General features: G+C 33.0%; 1 protein-coding gene across 1 annotated transcript; it reads left to right on the top strand.

Annotated features, from left to right (window-relative positions):
* The first annotated feature begins 693 nt into the window (after positions 1-693).
* On the top strand, positions 694-20,315 carry LOC143228439 (uncharacterized). Its single transcript, XM_076459700.1, has 7 exons — positions 694-698; positions 1,739-1,865; positions 2,534-2,661; positions 5,797-5,923; positions 13,510-13,632; positions 18,691-18,900; positions 20,205-20,315. Exons 1-7 carry the CDS (start codon positions 694-696, stop codon positions 20,313-20,315), a joined length of 831 nt encoding a protein of 276 aa, XP_076315815.1.
* The last annotated feature ends 5,948 nt before the right edge of the window (positions 20,316-26,263 follow it).

Consider the following 26,263-nt stretch of genomic DNA (forward strand, 5'->3'; position numbering starts at 1 on the left):
TTTCGTTTTAAGATACCGACAACCGTTTCATTAGTGGTTTCCAGAAATGAAAGCTCGCCCATGTGTAGCAGTTTTTGGGTGTTTTCTGATGTATGTTGGTCTTGGAGTACCATATCTGTTTGGTAACATCACTCCTTACTTAACGTCTTATCTCAGACAAAGAGTTAACAATAACACGACATATGAAGAGACTTCCTGGATAATCTACACAACTGAATCTATAGTGTCGTTCACATTCATTGGTGTTTGGGTAGCTGAACGGATTTGACAAAAGGCTACTATCGTGATTGGTAACGTTATTTTTAGGTAGGGCAACATTTGAATTATACACTGGGTGATACCTAACATTTATAGATTTATTTTATGTTTTTAGTATTTGAGTGATAATTGTTTATCCTCGAAATACCATCTCCTCAGTAAGTAGAAAATAAGTTGTAGAAACAAAGTATTTTATAAGGAAAGTTTCACTGATGAGTGTCTTAAAGATACTATATAATAACCGTTTATAAATATATCAATTAACCAGAAAAAGCTATCCAAACACACCATGTTTAATGGATTTTTGACAAATTTCTTAACCACCTGTATTTAATTCATTAATATTGTAGACAGCAACCACTGTCTACAAGGATAACTATTTCATTTCAAATTAGCATACTGTTAAACAAGGGGATGTAACAGAATACCTAAATTATGAGGTAAAATATAGATTGTGTTAACACTGTCAGATGAAGTGTAAATATATGGTTTTCCTGGAGCATTCTATATAAACCTTTATTTTATAATCAATAATTTACAAAAATTGCTTGCATTATGTTACAAAGCTACAACAGGAATCCTATATGGTAAGATGTTTCTTTACATAAAGGGACCTTTCATTCCAAGAAACACTTCAAATTTTCATTGTGATCTGTGTTAATCTAGTTTTTCTGAATTTTTGGCCATATAGATATTTAGGCGTTTGTTATTATTACTTTGAAATCAGACTCCAGGGGGCACACTGAATCTTTGCCGGTATCGTTTTTGTGTCACAACTCTACCATCAGTACAATGCATCACACCACTTTGTGGGTTGTAAATTACTCAATAAGCAATTGTGGACCAAGCTTACCATCATTAATTGGCCATTTAGTTTGCACAGTAATTGGAAAGAGAAAGTTCTCCTGCAAATAATCTTCACAACAGAATTATCTTTTTTTCTTACGGTGTGAACTGCTACTGCGTCACAACTGGCCACATTTAACTTTCATTTTAGGACTAATACACATGTTTTAAGTTGCCTTGAAGCATTGAAATTGGATAGTGTTATTAGAAATTGTAACACCATTAAGAATAATCACATTTTACTTTTTACATGAACCCAAAGTCTTTTTACTGTTATTTAATAGTTTGTAAAAAAAACAAAACATTTCTAGTATTTCTTTTTCATAGCGTTATTTGACAGTTTCACAGTAACTTTATGCAAACGACAAAGGTAATTCAAGACATACTTACTCAAGTTATATAGTAAATATGTTTACTCAATATTTCATAAAAAAAATATAAACGTAAACTGTACTCGGTATTCTTGAATACAACCGAAACTATATATATATGTCTTGGTGTCAGTGAAAAAAAGCAAATCAATTGTTTTTTTAGAAGGGTAGAATGCGAATGCAGTGAAATGGTTCTATACAAATCGGTTATATTTTTTACATTCAGTAGTAAATAACTCATGATATGTTTTTATTATTTACAGTTGTGGATTAGCTGGAAGTTACTGGGCTATACAATACAGCCTGGAAGCTACAATTGTTATCTTTGGTGTGATAGCTAATCTAGGTTATCTCTGTTTTTATGCCTTGCTGATACCAATAGCTATGGAGGTAAATAATTTCGTATTTCAGTACTTAATACATTAAAAATATGTGATTTGTAATTACAGTATCAAGAATAAGAATGAATGACGCATGTGACAATTAGTATCTTTATTGTTTAAAATAATGTGAAAACTTGCGAAGGGAAATGTTCGTAATATATACTCGTTTATAGGCATTTCAACATTATTATTCTTGATTTCATAGGATGACATTAAGTGATTATACTAAGACTTACCGACATGAGAAAACCATAACATCTGTTTCCACCATCTAAAAAAATTAATTTTTCAAGAAACAAATAACTGTTTCTTAGGCAGAGTTAAATTTTCATTATATTCCAGAAAGTTAATTATAAAATAATAATATTTTATAAAAATCAAATTTTGATATTTTATTATCAAGGCTCACTGCTTGTATATTTTTAATAGATTGTGAAAATCAAACATTGAGTTTTTGTTTATGAAATATGACAGCGCATGTTATTTTTGTAGTAGAAAGAATAGAACGGAAACTGTCCCAGAAAGAGAAAAATAACTTACTGATTTTCCGAGATAAGTTCCAATAAATGTCTAAAGTTTGAATAGTGTCGATTGCCGATACTAAAGAATATTTTAATAAATATGTTTTAAAGAAAACTTAAAACTTAATAATTGGTCACGTTTTGTCGTTTACAGTGGTTTCCCAACAATAAAGCTCTCGTGGCAGGAATAGTATCATCAGGGGCTGCTTTCACTCCAGTTCTAATGAATAACTTACATACATTCTTTATGAACCCTAATAACCTTGAACCTGATGATGATGGGTAAGTTTGGTTTGCTATATGAGTAACAAGGTCTCATGACAGGAACTGTATCTTCAGGGGGTGACTTTACTCTAAATCTAGTTAATAACTTGCATCAGCTTCTTCTGCACTCTAATAACCTTTAACCCAATGCTGATGGGAAAATTTAGTTTGTTATTTAAATAAGAAGAGGCTCCTTTCAATAATAGCATCTTCAGGGACTGTTTTCGCTCTAAATTTAATAAAACTTGCATACATACTGTTCAATATCCAACAATACTGACTGACATTTTTATAACAGTTTAAAGTGCAGTATGAATTATGTAAGCTATTGTTCACTATTCAGCAATATTAACTGCAAGATAAATAAAGTAAACTACTGTCCATTTTCCAATTTTTTTAACTGTGGGATAAGCTAAGTAAACTACTGTTTCCTATCCAACAATATTGACTTCAAGATAAATCAGGTAAACTGTTGTTATCTATTCAACAATATCAGATGATGTTTTTCTAATAGTTTAATAAACAGTATGAAATATGTAAACCACCGTTCACTATCCAGTAATATTAACTGCAAGAAAAATCAAGTAAAATACTACACACTATCCAACAATATTAACAGCAAGATAAATCAAGTAAAATACTACACACTATCCAACAATATTAACTGCAAGATGAATCAAGTAAAATACTACACACTATCCATCAATATTAACTGCAAGATAAATCAACTAAAATACTGTTAAGTGACCAACAAAATTAATTTATGTTTTATAAAATAGATTACACTGGAGTATAAGTCAAGTAATCTATTGTTCACTATTAAAGAATGTTAAATGACGTTTTCTTAACAGTTTAATCGATATAGTGAATCAAGTAAACTACTCTTCATTATTCATATATATTTACTGGAACTTTTCTTAAATATTAAACTGTGGGATAAATAAAGTAAATTATGTTCGCTATCCAACAATATAAACTTTAAGGTAATCAAATATACTACTGTTCTTTGTCTAACAATTGAAATACAAGATATTTACTATTCGTTATTCAACAGTAGTTTACTTCATTTTCCTTGCATTTAAAACAGTTAGGAAATAAATCAGTAAATATTGTCTTATATTGAACAACAATTTACTTGATTTATTCTGATGTTTGAACCGTTGTATAAATATCATATGGTATTGTTGGATAGCAAATAGTTGTTTACTCGATTTATCCTAAGTCAATATTGTTGAATTGTGAAGAGTGATATACGTTATTTATCCTGCAATTTATACTGTTAGGAAGATAACAATAAATATTGTCGGATTTTTAACATTAGATTATTTGATGTATCCTTTTGTTAATATTGTTTTGATAATGAATAGTAATGTATTTGATTGTCCTGCAGTTTAAGCTGTTAGTAAAACATTGGATAATATTGTTGGATAGTATATAGTAAGTTATTTGTTTTATCTTGAAGTTAATATTTTTGGACAGTGTTGGGTATCGAAAAGTAGTTAATTTCATTTAATCTACAGTTCAATCACGAAAATATCGGTAAATATTGTTGGATAGTGAACTGGCAGTTTTATAACAGTTTAAAGTGCAGTGTAAATCAGGCAAATTCCTGTTCTCTATCCAACAATGTGTGTGTATTTTCTTATAGCAAAACCACATAGGGGAAACGAACCCCTGAGTTGAGCAATGTAAATCCGTAAACTTCTCACTGTACCACCGTGGTACTATTAGCAATATTAAATACATGAGACATTAAGTAAACTATTGTTCACTCTCCAACAAAAGTTACCTATGAATTTAAAACGCAGGATAAATTCAGTGAAATACTGTTCACTATTCGCCAGTATTAACTTGTGTTTCCCTAACAGTTTAAACCACACGATAATTCAAGTCACCTGCTCTTCACTGTCTATCAAGATTAACTGACTTTTGGCCTCGTATTTCCAGTATATTCCTTGAATTTTGAAACTCAATGTGTTTTGACCAGAGGATTTTTATAAACTAATATGTTTTTAATGAGGTCATAGCTGGTTTAGGTCTAGAAATAATAAAGTACTGGACAGATGTTTTGTAACTCTGGATAGTTTAAGCCAACATGGTATAAACATGTAAATGATTATTTTGATATATAAGTTCACCTTCACCTCTGCTCTTTAAGATGGTGTCATAGGACATCAGTAAACATGTAAAGTTTTTTTAAGAGCAAATTCTTGTTTTAATAACTCTTTCTTTTGTAAGAATCTTAACGTCATATTTTCTTTTGTCCCCTACACTAGTACAGCGACATATACACGGACTTAGAGGCTAGACAGTGATTTATCCCATTGTGTAGCTTTGTGTTTTACATTAAACAAATCGTTTTTTTTATTGTAAATGCATGATAATGTTGTCTGTACCATGGTACTCTGCTTTGTAAAAACTGATATGGTTCATATCCTTTGTGATTCTAATAATGTTTTTGTTCTCTAGAGCTGAACAAGTTTATAGATCACAATAGACAAAATTCGTGGCAATGTTTCTTACACCAAGTCTTTTGTCAGCCCTTACCATCCTATGTATACCACCTTACAGAAGTTTCTTCAGACTTACTAATGACATCTCTACGTAGCAGTATTTGTTACAAAGACAGTTTGTATGATAAACAAGTTATGACGATAAATCTAAATAAGGAACAAACACTAAAAATCTTACTAGTAGATTTCCTCAAATTCCTTGATGACTGTAGTGGTACAGATAAATTGTCAGGGCTTAAGTATTAATATATCAAGTATTAGTATCTTGATCATTTCTTACCAACCTATGTACATCTCTGAAACTTCTTACACAATTATTGTTGTTCATCATAAATATGGAGCAGCCTTATTCCTAATTAATCAACACATTATCTTCATTTACCCCACTCTTGGATATCATTTACATCTGTGTTGTCAATGGTTGTGAATTGTGCACTATGCTCTTTCTCTATCAGAAGAAGACATTAACTGGGTTGGCTTTGCTAACCTTATCAAATATTTATCATCATCATTCTTTGGACTATAAAACCTCTAAAGCTATTACAATATTTTTGGTTTTTGACTTAAACAAAATTCATAGTTAATTAACAATAAACAACATAGACAATATAATCAATTATATGCATAGTGCTATTTTCAGGTATTTCTACAACTCTGAAATTTTGGATCGTGTCCCTACATTTTTTCTGATACTGGGAGCTGTACAAGGAGGTATAATATTTATTGGACTACTTTTGTACCAGGAACCTCGGTCAGAGACACCTAAGGTAAAACAGCTCTTCTGAAATTTTACTTGTATAATTTTAATGCGTAACTAAGAACTGAACAGTTGTTAGATAGTTACATAATGTCTTAAAACTTTGATCATGAGATTTATTGAGACAATAAAACATATAAAACATGATGTAATGTTTTCACCTCATTTTTTAGCCAATGTTGTTGAATTTTCAGATATTTTATCTAATAACAATACCTTTATATGTCTCATCTTTCTGTTATTTGAACATTTAACGATTTTTCCTTTATATATTGTAATGTGAAAGCCTTTCTCTGTAAAATACACATATTAATCCTAAATATCAAGCTAGAAGATGAAAAGCCTGCTACGATTATTAAAATAGTTATTACTCATCATGATAATACTTGGTTTAAAGAGATGGGCTGATAAAACGGATGCTGCATTTGATCTATTACTCTATGATTCTTACAAAATTTGATAAAGTTGATTTATAGCACATATCGAGTGATTCACAGTTATATTATAACAGCAATATTATAAAGTTCTCTTGTGGTGTAAGAATAAGAAGAAAAACGACTAGTTACCAGAGAGTACAGTTTATAAACATATATTATCTCCATGTTTCATAAATAACACTTTCATTTCTGGTCGCTAAATGGCAGAACAAACAACCCTTTGTGATTTTTCATTGCACTAACATGGTACCTGTGAAAACAGTTTACAGTAAAGATATATAAAGAAAGAATCATCTAAATTAGGAAGAATAAGTGTTCATGAAACTGACAGATCTGTAAACATCTTATTGAAGTCTGAGATTAAAAACACCAGTTTTGTAATGAAAAAAAGGCAAACTAACGTGGCAGGGGTTTAGTTTAGAGAGAGACAGATCTGTAAACATCTTGTTGAAGTTTGAGATTAAAAACACCAGTTTTGTAATGAAAAAAAGGCAAACTAACGTGGCAGGGGTTTAGTTTAGAGAGCGAGAAGTCAGAAGAAGAATTCTCTCTCCAACTGGGGTGTTCAGGAACGTTGTGGTTCCTTTTCGTCTCTTTTCGTGGAAGGTTATTGAATTTAGCTGCTTTTTTTTTTTACTCTTTTTTGGGTGAAGGAGTGAAGTTGGTCATAATTAATATTATTCATGAACAAGGCAAAAGTAGCACTGGAGAAAACAGCCAGAACTCGTCCCGAAAGGCAGATGTCTTAGTAAATGTGAACATAAACGACCCGATTCAGAGCATGGCAATAAAGTTGTCTGGCTGGGATCTAAAGATCCAATGCCTAAGTTTTTGCTGTGGGGGGAAACGGGAGCGTCCTGAGGAAAACCCACTTTCACAGGACAGGCGCCGAAAGTTTTACCTGTCCTGTGCCCGAGACCTGAAAAAGAAAATACATAATATTTTCGTACGTTTTGCCCTTTAAGTACTTTGTTGTCTGGTTTGTGATTCCTGAAATATGTTGTATGGTGAAATAAATTTGGTTGGTACACCAGTTAATTTATAGAGTGATGCCGTTAGTTTGTTTCTGTGTTCTGCTTTTAAATAGTATTTGTGTGATATTTCAGTTAGTCTATTTCTTAGTGTTGGTAAGTTGCTAATTTGATGTATATAATTTTCTGGAGTGTATGATGGTAGACTGAATGCAGATCTTAGTATTGAACTTGGATTTTCTGGAGTGTATTATTCGACGTATTATATGTGACTTGACATCCATACCCTATTAGTGGACAGATGTAAGTCTTGTATATTTGGATAATGGCTTTTGGTGAGCATTTTGAGTGTTTGCTGGTTAGAGTCATTAAGTGTGAAATGCGTTTTCTAATTGATGAGTGTACGTTGTTAACATGTTTTTTCCATGTTAGTTTTGTGTCGAAGGTGATGCCACGGAATGTGATGTTTTTGCTCATGTTAATGGGCGTGTTTCCGAGTGATAATTTTACTTTTCCTAGACTTTTTCTTTGTTTTTTTTTAGTTTCCTGTAGAAGGTGATTGTTTGTGTTTGGTTGGATTTAAAACTACTCTCCACTTGTTACTCCAGGTCGAGACGTTGTTGAGTGATTCTCGCACGCGAGACATGGCCATTACTGGGTTTCTGGAGCACCTCCAGATAGTGATGTCGTTTGCGTATTGTGAATTATGCGTGCATGTTAAATTGGGAAAAGGTATGTCGCTGACAAAAATAATATATAGTAGTGGAGAAAGGACTGATCCTCCTGCAGTTATATTGAATGATTTAGATATAGTTTTATTGACTTTTGTAATTATCAAAGCAAAACATTATATAGTGGTCCACTTTTGTTAAATTTTTCTTCAATGTACTCAAAACACTTTTGGTTCTACACTATGTAAACTAGGCCCATGCCATGTCCATTCCTCATTGGTTCTACACACTGTAAGTTATGCCCATACCACCATGTCACTTCTTTATTGGTTCTTCACTCTGTAAGTTACGCCCATGCCACCATGTCTCTTCCTCATTTGATGTTAGTGTTGATAATTTTCGCATCCAACTTTTTCCTTGGTGACATGTGTGTGTCAGTTTCATTTTTGATAAACATCTGACGTGGAAGTTGCATCTGTATACTTTCTCTGACAATTCTATAGTCGTCTTATTTTGCTCAAGTATCTCATGGGAACTTTTTTAAGCTGACATTTTCCTTGTGTACTTTACACACCCGAGACCTTCATTGAGTCTTGTCAGACATACCGTCATGCAGCCTGAATTATCATTTCCTCAACTTTCTACTCTCGTCTTCTTGTTTTGAAATATCGTACTCTCCAGCTTGCTTTCTGTGTTAAGTAGCCTTGTCCAACTCGGGAGCTTTCTGCATATCCCGTTCAACCTGTTACAACTTCCCATGTTACCATGTTCAAAATATGATATCCTCTGATCTACTCGCCGCCAAAGTGAATTCCCCACAGGTAGTTTTAGCACCTTTTGAATTTGTATGTTATGTCATTTTTGTCAGGTGATCCCAATTATGATGCAGTTCTTATGCTTCATCAACCATCTTTTAAATGTTGAACTTAAGTGTTTGACCTTTCCAGGGTTACATTTTCACTCCCTAGTGCTACTTCCACACTTCACATGTATGTTCACCGTCTGTCTTTCTACTGCTACACTTCATTTATCTCCTTTTAAGTAGGTTTTCATTTATCTTTTTCTTCCTCACTTTTCTCTCATTCTTCACTTCATACTTCCTTCACCTCTTGTTTTCTTTGCTTGGCTAACGAAAGAACGCCCCTAACCGCCCACCAGTTCCTCATTGGCTGCAATAAAATGACACCAAATAATAATTATATTCAAATTTTCAGTGTGGCTGAGCCTGACAGCTGTGTGTGTACACATGATAACAACTTTATTGTCTGGGATCCGTATGATGACCTCTCTGATTTGACACTAGTGGAGTTTGTGAATTTGAGAAAAGAGTGCTCTAAAAATGCACTCTGGAGCACGTGTACTGTCCTGGAAAAACTATTCCTGCTGCAATGGCCCCTTTGTAACCCACAATTAGAGAAACGGACACAAGTGATATTATATTAACAATATATATTACTATTGATTGAATTATTAAAACAACAAATGTTCACTGACCAACGAATTTCATTAAATGATTACAAAAAAAGGGAACAAAATAACTTTACAACAATTAGGTATGTTGTATGGATTGTAATCTAAACAGTAAATAAAAGGTAGGTATGACTTCACAAACCATACAGAAATAAGCAGCAGTAAGAGTTGAGTCAATCTTACAAGCTTATGGTTTTAAGTCACTCCATGACTGTATAAACAAAATAATTTTAAAACAATTAAGTATGTTGTAGGGATGGCAATCTAAAAGTAGATAAAAGGTAAGTATGACTTCACAAACCATACAGAAATAAGTAGCAGTAAGAGTTGAGTCAATCTTACAAGCTTTTGGTTATAAGTCATTCCATGTCTGTTTAAATGCTTTTATTGAAACCTAAAATCATGCAAGTGACATGAATTCAACCTTTAGTTGTAGATAAAAATTATATTTGGCAAGATGTGGCTACTTTTGTACTAATGTTTTGTATGTATTTTCTATTTCTAACTTAACAGGACATAAAGATTAAAAGTTTATAGATTGAATTAAGAATATTAAGGTTCATGTGAAGATAGACAAAATAAAAAATCTTTTGTTTCAAGGCTTTTGAATTAATATTTGTGTAAAAAGAGATTAATTTACAATAAAATTCGGGGCCATGCAAGTCTGCAAAAAATAATGGTTCTTAAAGCTTCTTGAAGCTTCTTACCTTCAAGTATTTCAACACTTTCAAATCAGGGACAAGAACTTGAACACATAATATTTTATTATAGGAAGAACATATATCTGACAGACCAATGAGAGTGGCTCAGATAAAAGGTAATACATCTTTTGCATCAATCAGAAAAGGATCAGATCCTGGAGACAAAGCTTGTTTGTTAACATTCCAAGAAGAATCATCTGTGGTATCAGAAGACATTTCTACCAGTCCTAAAGCAGATGAAACAAAGAAGCGTTGAAGATGAAGGAATTCTATCTGTTGATCATAACGTTTTCTAGCTCGTTACATTCAACGATGTTTTTTAACTCATTTTACAAGGTTATGTTTGTATTGATATCATTACGATTTTTAGTTAAATTTATTTTGTATAAAAATATGAAATTCTTAAAAGTAGAGCTTACAGTTGATTATGAAAGTGTAATACACTAAACTGTAGTTTTGTGATTAATGTTATGCTTAAAAATATACTATTCATAAACACGGAAGAGAGAACTCAAGCTGAATTACAAATATGAGTCTCATATATATATATATATATATGTTCAGCAAATATTACAATATAATTGGCAACAGGTTATTAGTCACTTGAAATATAATTCACTTTTCTTAAGTGCCAACTTCTGTTTATCTAACATCCCTAGAGTCTCTTACGTTTCAAAATATAATATTGGCTGAGTTTCATGTCACTGCATCTAGGACTTCGCTTTTGTGTTTAATATAAATTACATTGCATTTCACCTTCTATGGATCATATCAAAACAAAGCAATATTGCTATTACATAAACTTGACTCCTTTGCAGTTCCTTAATGTTAGCTCTAATCTTTCTCTCTGGAAAATTCACAAACAAGTGGCTAATTCGTATTGAACGTCTGCTTTTGTCTAGTAATAATGAGTTTCTAGCCATGTTGGCTTCAAGAAAACAATATAGTGAACACTCCTGCCTAATATTTAATATCACAATCTCCACGTGTCATCACAGTTTCACGCCAGGTGTCCACTAACAAAGATAATCTATATTCAAAATAGAGTAAACAAACAAGGTTTTTAACTCCAGATTTTCACATCAAGTGGGTTTTTCGTCATCATGAAAGATAATCCTTCCCAATAACAATTTGTGGTTGGAGCTTACCATCAAGTAGTTTTCCTTCTTAGGTTTCCAATAGGTCACTTGAGTTTTGTCAATTATATATCCTGATTCAAGCGATCCTTTAGGATGGGTCTACTTGATAGGTTTCCTCTAGCACAGTGATGCTCCGTCCATTCCATATCTTGACTAAGACTTGTTATCAGGGTGGATGCTTATGCCAGTTTTTTGCTAGTACAGAGTTCCACTGCATAACTACCATTGAAGTTTGTCATTAGGGTGGGTCTTCAGGCCAGATATAGACGAGTAAAGAGAAGCTTTCTCCATTTAATAACTTGACTGAAGTTTGTCGCTGCATTGAATATTCATGTGATGCGGGAAGAGATGAACAAATCAGCAAGATAATAATATTTAATATATCAAACTTGTCACCACCTATTAGCTGATTGTGTATGATCAAATTTATCTTTTTTCTATATCTTTAAAAGTTGTATGACACTAATGGAGGTTATGTACAATACAGGAAGTTCATTCTTATATACATTGCTGGTCATTTACCCTTAGATATATGTACTTTTCTAGATAAGAAATCATTCGGATCCATGTGAGATCAATGCTATTTTGATTCTTCATATATAAACTCAATGTTCCTTGGGGATATATCCCAAATTTCTGAAGCAACATCTGAGTTGCTTTCAGGTTTCTTGTCATTCATCTATTTAAAATATATTAAGTGAAAGTACCAATTTTTCTTAAATATATGTAGGTGAATCAAATCACCGGGAACAGATTTAAGATTCAAACTTTTAATTCCTTTTACATGAGTTTCACTCTCTGCTTAGGATTATATCTTTATCCTGAATTCCATCTAGGAGATACACAAATTCCTTTCATGGCTAAGACAATGAAAAGAGTACAATTTTTTTCTTCTTTTAATCCTTTGGGTTAGTAAATTAATATATCTATGTTCAAAATGTCACATCCAGTTGAAGTTGGATCACGTATTGGCCAATGATTGGTTAACTTGGTTACAGAGAATTTATAGAAATAATTTATCCCCACTAGAATCCTTTTTTGGTTCGTTCTTTTGTTACGTGAGTTTCTTCTATAAGATTACAACCCATTAATGTATGAGCAGAACAAAACTCAAGTCTTAATTTTCAACGTCACCTTTTCATGTAATGCCTATAAGATTCATCATGTTCAAACTACTTTATAAAGTTGCTTAATTAACTAAACGTTTTTGTTCTTCAGCACTCTTCAATATTTCACTTGCAGCAGTGTTTCGTATCTGTCTGAAAAACAGTAATGTGACTGAATCTAGTATTAAACCCAGTTTAACTAGAACTATTGATGTGACTGACTGTAGTATTAAACTCGGTTTAACTAGAACTATTGATGTGACTGACTGTAGTATTAAACTCGGTTTAACTAGAACTATTGATGTGACTGACTGTAGTATTAAACTCAGTTTAACTAGAACTATTGATATGACTGACTCTAGTATTAAACTCAGTTTAACTAGAACTCTTGATGTGACTGACTCTAGTATAAAATTCAGTTTAACTACAATTATTGATGTGACTGACTCTAGTATTATACTCAGTTTAAAAGAACTAATGATATGACTTACTCTAGTATTAAACTCAGTTTAACTAAAACTATTGATGTGACTGACACTAGTATTAAACTCAGTTTAACTAGAACTATTGATGTGACTGACTCTAGTATTATACTCAGTTTAACTAAAACTATTGATGTGACTGACTCTAGTATTAAACTCAGTTTAACTAGAACTAATGATATGACTGACTCTAGTATTAAACTCAGTTTAACTAGAACTCTTGATGTGACTGACTCTAGTATTAAATTCAGTTTAACTACAACTATTGATGTGACTTACTCTAGTATTAAACTCAGTATAACTAGAACTATTGATGTGACTGACTCTAGTATTAAACTCAGTATAACTAGAACTATTGATGTGACTGACTCTAGTATTAAACTCAGTTTAACTAGAACTATTGATGTGATTTACTCTAGTATTAAACTCAGTTTAACTAAAACTATTGTGCTCAAGTTCAAACGAGAACGTTGGCAGAATTGCAACAGTTCCACAACGAAGGCGAGTACTTGTTTGTTAACATATATAAAATCTGAATATGTACGAATCAGACTTAGGGGTTATGATAGATTTTACGAATATATTATTAATAGAACGAATTATAATATTTTCTTTTTAGACCTATGGACAAACATTTATAGATGATGATACATTTCTAGCCAGATCAAGATCTACATCTGCAGTTGTTCACTGTCTTCTTAGGGTGATTGTTGGTCGAATACAAGACAAAATATCTTACAAGGTAAGGAACCCAACAGATAAAATGATTGCTTATAGCTAAACTTTAAATCATTATTTTTAAAACAATAATTTCAACCAAAAGAACAGAGTATACGTTTATCCATCATTCTAAAAGAAATTAGCTGCAATAGTGTCGATCGACTTACGCTATGGTATAAGCTGGGAAAGTCAGTTGTACCACTCTGTCGTAGCTGTGTGCTAATTTACTTATCGTTTGCTAACGAGTGACTATGTGAAAGTAGTAAATGATCATATTTTACTCGTACGTAATGGGCAATTTATTGGTGTTATGGTCTCAGTAATGAGGCTGACATATTTTTTGTAGAAATCTGGCTCTCACTGTTAACTTATACTTTGAAATACGCATGATTTGTATCCAGCAGATCATATATCAACTATAAACTCCATATCCTTTCATTTTTGTAACCTAAAGGAAAAAAAACAAAAACTAGCCTATTTACAGAGAATTGTCAACAACCTTGGAGAGATTTGTATACCACAAAGCAACTAATCTTGTGAGGTGTCGTTTTGACCTGATTAACGCTGTTACTATAAGTGAGCATTCAATCTGGAAAAAATTAATCTACGTCGTATCCAGTTAAATAACAGCAGGACCATATGATGTGTATTATGCTTAAGATGCTGCATTATGTTTTTCCTGCCTCAGTGGATCTTTTTATTCTTTTTCATTAGGCCTCACAGCAGGTATAATATCACACTTTATGACACTGGTTTATTGTTATTCCAACATTCTACACAAGTTTCGATCTATTCTTTAGCTAGGGAGTTAATGTTCGTTTTCTTTAGATTTAACGAATCAAACAAGTTTTTTTTCTGATACTCAGTATCGTTTCTATAGACACCAGTTAACCATTCGTTTTATTAAACATGAGACATCAATCAAGTAAACCTTTGTAAACAAGGAATACATTATTTATTTTTCTATAGAGTTTAGTGTATAAAAGCATCTGACCTTCAAATCGAGCCAACATTGATTGAGATGGGTCTGACATTGCTGAATATGGTGAAAGAACATCCAATAATTAAATATTACCATCTTTACGTGTGATCTTCCTCAAGGTTACCTGAAAATTCTAGATATTCCAAACTGAAATGTTGTACTCTAATTCTCATTTCTATAGATGGCTTAAAATCAGGTGACTGTTATTATTGTCATGGTTTACTTCATCTTTCATGTTTTTCACAGAATATTATCTACAAATTCAAGTTTCTGCTGTTGAATTGTATGCAACATGAGTAGATTACTCAAAATGTAAGTGGTATACTAATTGTACCATCTGAAATGACATTCAGAAAAAAACAAACTAGGATATTCATCTCTGTCATCTATCGTAATGTTGAGATAATTGCACTAAAGTAAAATATGGATATGTGAACGTACAATATGAGTGTTTACAATAATTATACTTTGTCGGGTTCCTTATTTGCAAGAGCAAACAGCGTGGAACAGCATATCCTTAATTTGGAACTTTCTCCAGTTTCTATGCAAACTAGCTAGCCAATCTTGGTCACAAGTTTGATGTTAATTTTTTTATATGTTGCTTAGTTTCTCAATTTGCTAGCTATTTGCTTGAAGGTCCATTCTGACTGTTGACCTGCAAAAACTAAAATTTATCAAGAGATCAAATTCCCATAGGCGTACAGAAGACGAATATTTGGAGAACTTCTTCATGTTCATCTGTTGAAGTTTATTCTAAGACTGGAGAAGAAAAGATGTGAGAGAAGTGAAATGTGAAATAATCTGTAACTATGCCCGACACAAGAAAAACATTCCACCCAAAGGAGGTTAAAGACCAAAACAATAAGGTGAGAACTAAAAGATCTATGTAAAAAGGATGTCTGTAAATAGGCACGCCAAACAGTGCAACAGATTATGGGAACTGATTCTGGTCTAAATGATCCAAGAGGCGATAAAAGGGATGTGGAAAAGAGATACAAGTACCCTCCCAAAGAGAAATCCAATACCCTTAATGTGGCGTGTACCTCGTCATGTAAACCCCGTTAAGACCTCAGTCAGGCATGGAAGTAGGGTGAAGAGGATGAGGTATAACGAAGAGGTGGTACAGAATGTATAGGACAAGAAAAAAACACCTGGTGGTGCTGGGAAAAGAGAAAGGCCACAGACAAAGCCTCCTGATAATTAGTAGAGGTACAAACTGATGAAGAACAATCAAATGAAAAATGGATGAATACTGGGAGGAACAGAGTGGTGGGAAAATTAAAGAAAAGAGACACACCACAGTCGCTTACAGGGGAGTAGAAATATGGTAGACACTAGGAGAGTAGCCTGGTGGGACGTGTTGACAGTGTGGATTAGATATTTCAAAAATGTATCAATTATGCAACAGTAATCTGTTATATTATTATATAGTTTATTTAAAATAAACTGGTAATCTTCTAATAAGGTTGTGACACTCTGCATTTTAATTCTAAACAAAATCTCAGCTATAAAATATTGGAGACAAAAGATGCATGGCCCAATCCAAAATCAGTCCATTCTCTATCCTCTTGTTCTTTCTCCAGTGATCTAAGTTGAATTAAACGATGGGTTTAGATCTGAATTAGCATTTTCATAAGCAAAAATTATAATGCAAGATCCCTCAAAATGGTCAACAATTCTTAGCTTACTTTGAAGCCAAGTTTCGTTTTTAATTTATTCAGTACTCTTATATCATTAGATCAATCAATGAAATGTTTTGAATGCGTTAGTTAAAACTTTTGTGAAAATCTGCCTTTGTTATTTGTGAACAATGTTTCGGTCTCCAAGCTAAAGCCTTTTCGGGCCTATTAGTCTGAGTCATTTCAGCGTATAATAATTTTCCATCTAATGGTATGATCTATCATTAACACAGGCCTTGGTGAAAACAGTGCTGTTTGTTTACTTTAGGAAGAACGTGGTTCTAGATACCAGTGATGTCTGTATTTCGGTTTCTGTTTAATTTGCTACTGATGTCTATATTTCGGTTTCTGTTTATTTTGCTACTGATGTCTATATTTCGGTTTCTGTTTATTTTGCTACTGATGTCTATATTTCGTTTTCTGTTTATTTTTGGTTTAATTGCATCATAATTGCTTCTTTGTTATTCTTTGTGTAGTTTCTAACTACAGGTTTGTTTTAAAGTTATTTCTAGTTAAGCAGAAAAATAAACAATGGGTATTGAAACCCGGTTTCTAGAGTTGTAAGTTTGAAGACATACCCGACTCAGGAAAGTTATCATAAATTAAAACATGCTATTCATATGAATGGAAACGCTATACGTATTTCCACAGGAACAACACTGGAAACTTAGAAAAAATCAAAGAAGAAATTACAACAATAATAAACTAAAAATCTCCCAGAGGATGAAGCCTGTAGATAAGTTACATCTTAAACCGCATTCTAGAAAAACTAACAATGAACACAAACTTTAACAGCCAATGAAATCTTGCCATGGTCAAAGTTCTCCCTTTCTCTATGGTTTTTGTGTTATGGATTATCCTATAATTCAGGTACACAGCCAACTCTTCATTCCTGAGAGTTCTCTGAAAGAGGAAGTATTTTAAAAAGTATTTAAACTTTTAAACTTATGAAGGTATCACCTTCCTTCCAAGACATCAAAAACTAAACACTTAAAGTCACTAATGCAGCCATCTGTGCGTGTGTGTTTTAATAATAAAAGCCTGGAAATTCACTCGTGGATTGGATATTAAAGACTACCATCTCCTTCTCTCAACCAGAATTATTTTTGTTTGAAAGAAAATCATTAAAGAAAGCGTAAACATCGTAATACAAACCACTGACCAACAGAAAATCAACTAGAAATAAATTAGTAACTTGACTGATCATTATTTTATAACATACATTCAAATCAGTTATGAAAATAAAAATACTTCTCACTTTGAACAACACTGAACTCGACTACAATAATTAAATTATAAACAACGATAAACATCAAACTCCTTACATCCAGAGCTGATTTATCACCAACAAGCCAACTACCTGGACGCTAAAATATACAAAGTATGCCGTCTGCAATATATTATATGTCTTAGCAGTTTCATGTAAAAATAGTATGTTAATCGGACATACATTTGGGCAGAAAGTGAAGACTAGTTTTATATCTGATCACGGGCCTAATGGTTGGATTGCTCGACCTAGAATCAACGTCCAGAGCATTGAAATCTGTCTTTAAATATGATTGCTCTTTAATCAGTGGGAACATGATAATGTTCAGACGATCCCACTATTCGTTGGTAAACAGGTAACCAGGAATTAGCGATGTCTAACTGTCTTTCTTCTATTCAGTCATTTCAAAATTACTGACGGCTAGGTCAAATGGACTTAGATCACCCCTGGCTCTATATAAATATATCTAACTTGTCTTTCTCCAGCTACAGATGTGAAGAAGTTGACACATTATGTAGCCCGAAATGTCATCTCAGCAACAAGTGAAACTCTCCATCAGTGTGTGTGTGTGTCTTTCCTTATAGCAAAGCCACATTGGGCAATATACTGAGCCCCCCAGGGGAATCGAATCCCTGATTTTGTAAATCCGTAGACATACCGCTGTACTAGCAGGGGGCATGTGAAACTATTTATAAAACTGTCAACCACCCAAGTTTCTTATTAAAGGAGAAAACTTGAAAACACATGCTAAAATTAAAGGCTAAGAATATACAGTATGTATGAAGTTTGGAAACTTCAATTCAAAACTATTTTACTAGTAGAATTTTGAAAAACAAGACCATTTTTTTGAATAGAAACGCCTATTCCCATATTCAGTTCGTTACCCACCAACCTGTGACGCTATTTGTTAACGTAAATGTAAGGCTTTAGATCACCCTAAATCTGTTAAATTTCATCTAAAATAGTTAATTTAGTTACCTAAAATAATGTAATATTTCGAAATTAGTTGAACGTGTTAACAATTTTATTGTCTCTATTTATTTTCTCATTTCCAGAAAAACGCGTTAAACGAAATCAAGACGAATGTAATACTGGAAGTTTTGTTAAATGTATTTCATTTTTGGTAAAACTTTTTATATGTTTTATATATAGTTAACAAGCCTGATCTTGATGGGTTTAAAGACAATACTGCTGTTTACGCTAGTGGCGACGTCATACGGTGGAAAAGTGATGTTCATAATTTGGATTTGTGGACTATTTGCTACGTTTTCTGTTGAATTTGTATGCATTCCTGCTACTATATCTGAAGTGTTTGGGAAGAAACACACAGCTATGATTTACGGAATGGCATATTTTGTAGCGGTAAGTAATTTGAACAATACCGTGTACCATCAATCAGAAGACAAACAGTTTGTCTATAGGCTTAGATACTATTTAATTAAGTAAGGAGTAGAATAACACTTTCTGTTGCTAACAAAATCATGGTTTGTTTAACATCAGTAGAGTCTTCAGTAAGGCGAAATGAAATGTTTTGATTATCTAAAATTATCCATGGTTAGCAAGAAACCTTTCAAAGCAATATTTTCCGTAATGCCTTAAAGGTCCATATACATATTACTTTAAACATACACTGGATATTAAGTTAATTCAAATTATTTAGAGTTTTAATACGTTTCTAGTTTTTTCAACCCTAGTTCTAGTTTTTCTCAGTGTATGGTTTGAACGACGTTCGTATTGTGCGTAAGAAATACGAAATCATAGACATTGATAGTTATAATCGGTAACTAATTACATGTCAAAAGGAAAGGATTTGGTCATTTGGATATAAAACAAGTATTTTAAAACACTTAACAGCTCGTGTGTGATGATAGTTTTATACAATATAAGTGTATACCATAGAGATAGTGAGATATATAGCTATTACCTGAGTAAAATCCCCTCTATTGCTCTATAGGTACAACACCGTTGGTATGTACCATAGTTGTAATGAACCATATAGCTACTACCTGAGTAAAAAGACCTTCCACTGCTTTGTAGGTATATACTATAGTTATAATGTGTTATATCGCTACTACCTGCCCTGTAGGTATATTCCATAATTATAATGAGTTATATTGCTAATACGTTGGTATATATAATGCTATACCAACAGAACTATAAAGGATATAAGTTTATAATATAAATGGTATTTAATGAAAGATATCGATAGTACACGTGAAGATGTTCCTTTATAGTGTTGTAGGTATAACAACACAGGTGTATATCAAAGTTCGGTCTTCTGTACTAAACATTCCCCAGTGACACAGCGTTATATATACTTAACCTACTAGAAACCGGGTTTCGATACCCGTGGTGGGCAGAACATAGATAGCCCTTTGTGTTGCTTTGTGCTTAATTATAAATAACAACTCTACTGAAAATTGTATTGAAAGGATGAAGACTTAATAATGGATACAGCATCTGTTTATAAAATACGCATTTGTGTTCGTCACACGTTTTGTAAACATCAGTTATTTCACACATCTTCTCAAACATTAAGTTACATCAATCTCCTAAATGTATTTATGTGTTCACCATATAATTGTTTATTTTATTTTACATCAATCTTTTTAATATCATTATTAATTTGTTTTTTAATCGATAAATTATTGTGTCTTTTATTTTAGGGCGGTACTTTACTGTTCTGGCGTCTGATGCTTAAACTAATTATACCACACTTTGGATGGTTTGGAACATTTTCTTTGATGGGGAGTATGACATTTATTGGTAAGTTTTAAGTTTGTATAAAATAAGCTAACAATATGTTATTTGTGTCAGGTTAGATCGTGTAGTTGGTTTCGACACTCAAAACTGCATTCCTCTTATTTAATACATTAACACCTGTGCTCTAAGATTAGCAGTTAAATTGTTTTGTCCGTCTTGAAAATAAAAATACCGGAACTCTTTCAATCTTTTTAAATGTCAACTTTCTGAATGCAAAGTTCTCGTTTGTCAATTTTAATGTGACTTTTAATAATGTATTAATTGTAAAGAAATGCTAACTTCAAAAGCAGCAGGATTGTCTGTGAGCTGTAACACTACACTAAGGTAATTATTCTAAAGCAGCAGGATTGTCTATGAGCTGTAACACTACACTAAGGTAATTATTCTAAAGCAGCAGGATTGTCTGTGAGCTGTAACACTACGCTAAGGTAATTATTCTAAAGCAGCAGGATTGTCTATGAGCTGTGACACTACACTAAGGTAAATATTCTAAAGCAGCAGGATTGTCTATGAGCTGTGACACTACACTAAGGTAATTATTCTAAAGCAGCAGGATTGTCTGTGAGCTGTAACACAACACTAAGGTAAATATTCTAAAGCAGCTAGATTGTCTGTGAGCTGTAACACTACGCTAAGGTAATTATTCTAAAGCATCAGAATTGTCTGTGAGCTGTAACACTACGCTAAGGTAATTATTCTAAAGCAGCAGGATTGACTCTGAGCTGTAACACTACGTTAAGGTAATTATTCTAAAGCAGCAGGATTGTCTGTGAGCTGTAACACTACGTTAAGGTAATTATTCTAAAGCAGCAGGGTTGACTCTGAGCTGTAACACTACGTTAAGGTAATTATTCTAAAGCAGCAGGATTGTCTGTGAGCTGTAACACTACGTTAAGGTAATTATTCTAAAGCAGCAGGATTGTCTGTGAGCTGTAACACTACGCTAAGGGAATTATTCTAAAGCAGCAGGATTGTCTGTGAGCTGTAACACTACGTTAAGGTAATTATTCTAAAGCAGCAGGATTGTCTGAGAGCTGCAACACTACGCTAAGGGAATTATTCTAAAGCAGCAGGATTGTCTGTGAGCTGTAACACTACGTTAAGGTAATTATTCTAAAGCAGCAGGATTGTCTGTGAGCTGTAACACTACACTAAGGTAATTATTTTAAAGCAGCAAGGTTGTCTGTGAGCTGTAACACAACACTAAGGTAAATATTCTAAAGCAGCTAGATTGTCTGTGAGCTGTAACACTACGCTAAGGTAATTATTCTAAAGCGTCAGAATTGTCTGTGAGCTGTAACACTACGCTAAGGTAATTATTATAAAGCAGCAAGATTGTCTGTGAGCTGTAACACTACACTAAGGTAATTATTCTAAAGCAGCAGGGTTGTCTCTGAGCTGTAACACTACGTTAAGGTAATTATTCTAAAGCAGCAGGGTTGTCTCTGAGCTGTAACACTACGTTAAGGTAATTATTCTAAAGCAGCAGGATTGTCTGTGAGCTGTAACACTACGTTAAGGTAATTATTCTAAAGCAGCAGGATTGACTGTGAGCTGTAACACTACGCTAAGGGAATTATTCTAAAGCAGCAGGATTGTCTATGAGCTGTAACACTACGCTAAGGGAATTATTCTAAAGCAGCAGGATTGTCTATGAGCTGTGACACTACACTAAGGTAATTATTCTAAAGCAGCAGGATTGTCTGTGAGCTGTAACACAACACTAAGGTAAATATATTCTAAAGCAGCTAGATTGTTTGTGAGCTGTAACACTACGCTAAGGTAATTATTCTAAAGCATCAGAATTGTCTGTGAGCTGTAACACTACGCTAAGGTAATTATTCTAAAGCAGCAGGGTTGACTCTATACTGTAACACTACGTTAAGGTAATTATTCTAAAGCAGCAGGATTGTCTGTGAGCTGTAACACTACGTTAAGGTAATTATCCTAAAGCAGCAGGGTTGACTCTGAGCTGTAACACTACGTTAAGGTAATTATTCTAAAGCAGCAGGATTGTCTGTGAGCTGTAACACTACGTTAAGGTAATTATTCTAAAGCAGCAGGATTGTATGTGAGCTGTAACACTACGCTAAGGGAATTATTCTAAAGCAGCAGGATTGTCTGTGAGCTGTAACACTACGTTAAGGTAATTATTCTAAAGCAGCAGAATTGTCTGTGAGCTGTGACACTACACTAAGGTAATTATTCTAAAGCAGCAGGATTGTCTGTGAGCTGTAACACAACACTAAGGTAAATATATTCTAAAGCAGCTAGATTGTTTGTGAGCTGTAACACTACACTAAGGTAATTATTCTAAAGCATCAGAATTGTCTGTGAGCTGTAACACTACGCTAAGGTAATTATTCTAAAGCAGCAGGGTTGACTCTGAGCTGTAACACTACGTTAAGGTAATTATTCTAAAGCAGCAGGATTGTCTGTGAGCTGTAACACTACGTTAAGGTAATTATCCTAAAGCAGCAGGGTTGACTCTGAGCTGTAACACTACGTTAAGGTAATTATTCTAAAGCAGCGGGATTGTCTGTGAGCTCTAACACTACGTTAAGGTAATTATTCTAAAGCAGCAGGATTGTATGTGAGCTGTAACACTACGCTAAGGGAATTATTCTAAAGCAGCAGGATTGTCTGTGAGCTGTAACACTACGTTAAGGTAATTATTCTAAAGCAGCAGGATTGTCTGTGAGCTGTGACACTACACTAAGGTAATTATTCTAAAGCAGCAGGATTGTCTGTGAGCTGTAACACTACACAAAGGTAATTATTCTAAAGCAGCAGAATTGTCTGTGAGCTGTAACACTACACTAAGGTAATCATTCTAAAGCAGCAGGATTGTCTGTGAGCTGTAACACTACGTTAAGGTAATTATTTTCCACAACATCATTTAGTACTTCTTTAATGTGTTCTTCAGGCTGCTATGAGTTCATGGATAATGTTTTCACTTTCAAGAGAACTGTGCTCGTTATGATACTTAGATTAATTATAAGTAAACTTAGGTTAACAAACCACGGCTAATCAATTGAATAACTGAATATGCGTGGCAATATTAATGATTTGGATACATCACTGACTCTCAAACACATAATAAACTAAAGTTAACTTAATGTTTCAATATTTTTTTCATGTATAACATAGCCTTGTTTCTAGATATTTCAAAAACTATCTCGATCATTAACAAATATTTTAGATATTGTAGGACTATTTTTATAATTTTATTTGACATATTACTTCATGTGCCCTCTGGCAAATATTGAAATTAAATAACTGAAAATAACTTACTTTTAACGACTTACCTGTGTTACTAGTAGTCAACACCAACAGATTTAGTAGTTCCTTCAGTATAGGTGAAACAAAAATTTTACAGAGTGTACGATTTATAAACTTGTAAAGAGTTAAAAAAAAATTAACAGAGCGATTGTTCTTTAGGTTTACCGAAAGTCTATAAAGCAGTTATACTTATGAGAACTATTGTATCCACTACAGTTATACTTATGAGAACTATTGTATCCACTACAGTTATACTTATGAGAACTATTGTATCCACTACAGTTATACTTATGAGAACTATTGTATCCACCACAGTTATACTTATGAGAACTATTGTATCCACCACAGTTATACTTATGAGAACTATTGTATCCACCACAGTTATACTTATGAGAACTATTGTATCCACTACAGTTATACTTATGAGAACTATTGTATCCACTACAGTTATACTTATGAGAACTATTGTATCCACTACAGTTATACTTATGAGAACTATTGTATCCACTACAGTTATACTTATGAGAACTATTGTATCCACTACAGTTATACTTATGAGAACTATTGTATCCACCACAGTTATACTTATGAGAACTATTGTATCCACCACAGTTATACTTATGAGAACTATTGTATCCACCACAGTTATACTTATGAGAACTATTGTATCCACCACAGTTATACTTATGAGAACTATTGTATCCACCACAGTTATACTTATGAGAACTATTGTATCCACTACAGTTATACTTATGAGAACTATTGTATCCACTACAGTTATACTTATGAGAACTATTGTATCCACTACAGTTATACTTATGAGAACTATTGTATCCACTACAGTTATACTTATGAGAACTATTGTATCCACTACAGTTATACAGTTATACTTATGAGAACTATTGTATCCACCACAGTTATACTTATGAGAACTATTGTATCCACCACAGTTATACTTATGAGAACTATTGTATCCACCACAGTTATACTTATGAGAACTATTGTATCCACCACAGTTATACTTATGAGAACTATTGTATCCACCACAGTTATACTTATGAGAACTATTGTATCCACTACAGTTATACTTATGAGAACTATTGTATCCACCACAGTTATACTTATGAGAACTATTTATCCACCACAGTTATACCTTATGAGAACTATTGTATCCACCACAGTTATACTTATGAGAACTATTGTATCCACCACAGTTATACTTATGAGAACTATTGTATCCACTACAGTTATACTTATGAGAACTATTGTATCCACTACAGTTATACTTATGAGAACTATTGTATCCACCACAGTTATACTTATGAGAACTATTGTATCCACCACAGTTATACTTATGAGAACTATTGTATCCACCACAGTTATACTTATGAGAACTATTGTATCCACCACAGTTATACTTATGAGAACTATTGTATCCACTACAGTTATACTTATGAGAACTAGTTATACTTATGAGAACTATTGTATCCACCACAGTTATACTTATGAGAACTATTGTATCCACTACAGTTATACTTATGAGAACTATTGTATCCACCACAGTTATACTTATGAGAACTATTGTATCCACTACAGTTATACTTATGAGAACTATTGTATCCACTACAGTTATACTTATGAGAACTATTGTATCCACTACAGTTATACTTATGAGAACTATTGTATCCACCACAGTTATACTTATGAGAACTATTGTATCCACTACAGTTATACTTATGAGAACTATTGTATCCACTACAGTTATACTTATGAGAACTATTGTATCCACCACAGTTATACTTATGAGAACTATTGTATCCACCACAGTTATACTTATGAGAACTATTGTATCCACCACAGTTATACTTATGAGAACTATTGTATCCACCACAGTTATACTTATGAGAACTATTGTATCCACCACAGTTATACTTATGAGAACTATTGTATCCACCACAGTTATACTTATGAGAACTATTGTATCCACCACAGTTATACTTATGAGAACTATTGTATCCACCACAGTTATACTTATGAGAACTATTGTATCACACTACAGTTATACTTATGAGAACTATTGTATCCATCCACACAGTTATACTTATGAGAACTATTGTATCCACCACAGTTATACTTATGAGAACTATTGTATCCACTACAGTTATACTTATGAGAACTATTGTATCCACTACAGTTATACTTATGAGAACTATTGTATCCACTACAGTTATACTTATGAGAACTATTGTATCCACTACAGTTATACTTATGAGAACTATTGTATCCACCACAGTTATACTTATGAGAACTATTGTATCCACTACAGTTATACTTATGAGAACTATTGTATCCACCACAGTTATACTTATGAGAACTATTGTATCCACCACAGTTATACTTATGAGAACTATTGTATCCACCAGTTATACAGTTATACTTATGAGAACTATTGTATCCACCACAGTTATACTTATGAGAACTATTGTATCCACCACAGTTATACTTATGAGAACTATTGTATCCACCACAGTTATACTTATGAGAACTATTGTATCCACCACAGTTATACTTATGAGAACTATTGTATCCACTACAGTTATACTTATGAGAACTATTGTATCCACCACAGTTATACTTATGAGAACTATTGTATCCACTACAGTTATACTTATGAGAACTA

The sequence above is a fragment of the Tachypleus tridentatus genome, chromosome 10, assembly GCF_004210375.1.
Source record: "Tachypleus tridentatus isolate NWPU-2018 chromosome 10, ASM421037v1, whole genome shotgun sequence".
NCBI classification, from domain to species: domain Eukaryota; kingdom Metazoa; phylum Arthropoda; class Merostomata; order Xiphosura; family Limulidae; genus Tachypleus; species Tachypleus tridentatus.

Coding starts and splice junctions, on each gene's coding strand:
- LOC143228439 (XM_076459700.1), top strand. Junction 1,866..2,533: donor TGATACCAATAGCTATGGAG/GTAAATAATTTC, acceptor TGTCGTTTACAG/TGGTTTCCCAACAATAAAGC. Junction 18,901..20,204: donor GAATGGCATATTTTGTAGCG/GTAAGTAATTTG, acceptor CTTTTATTTTAG/GGCGGTACTTTACTGTTCTG.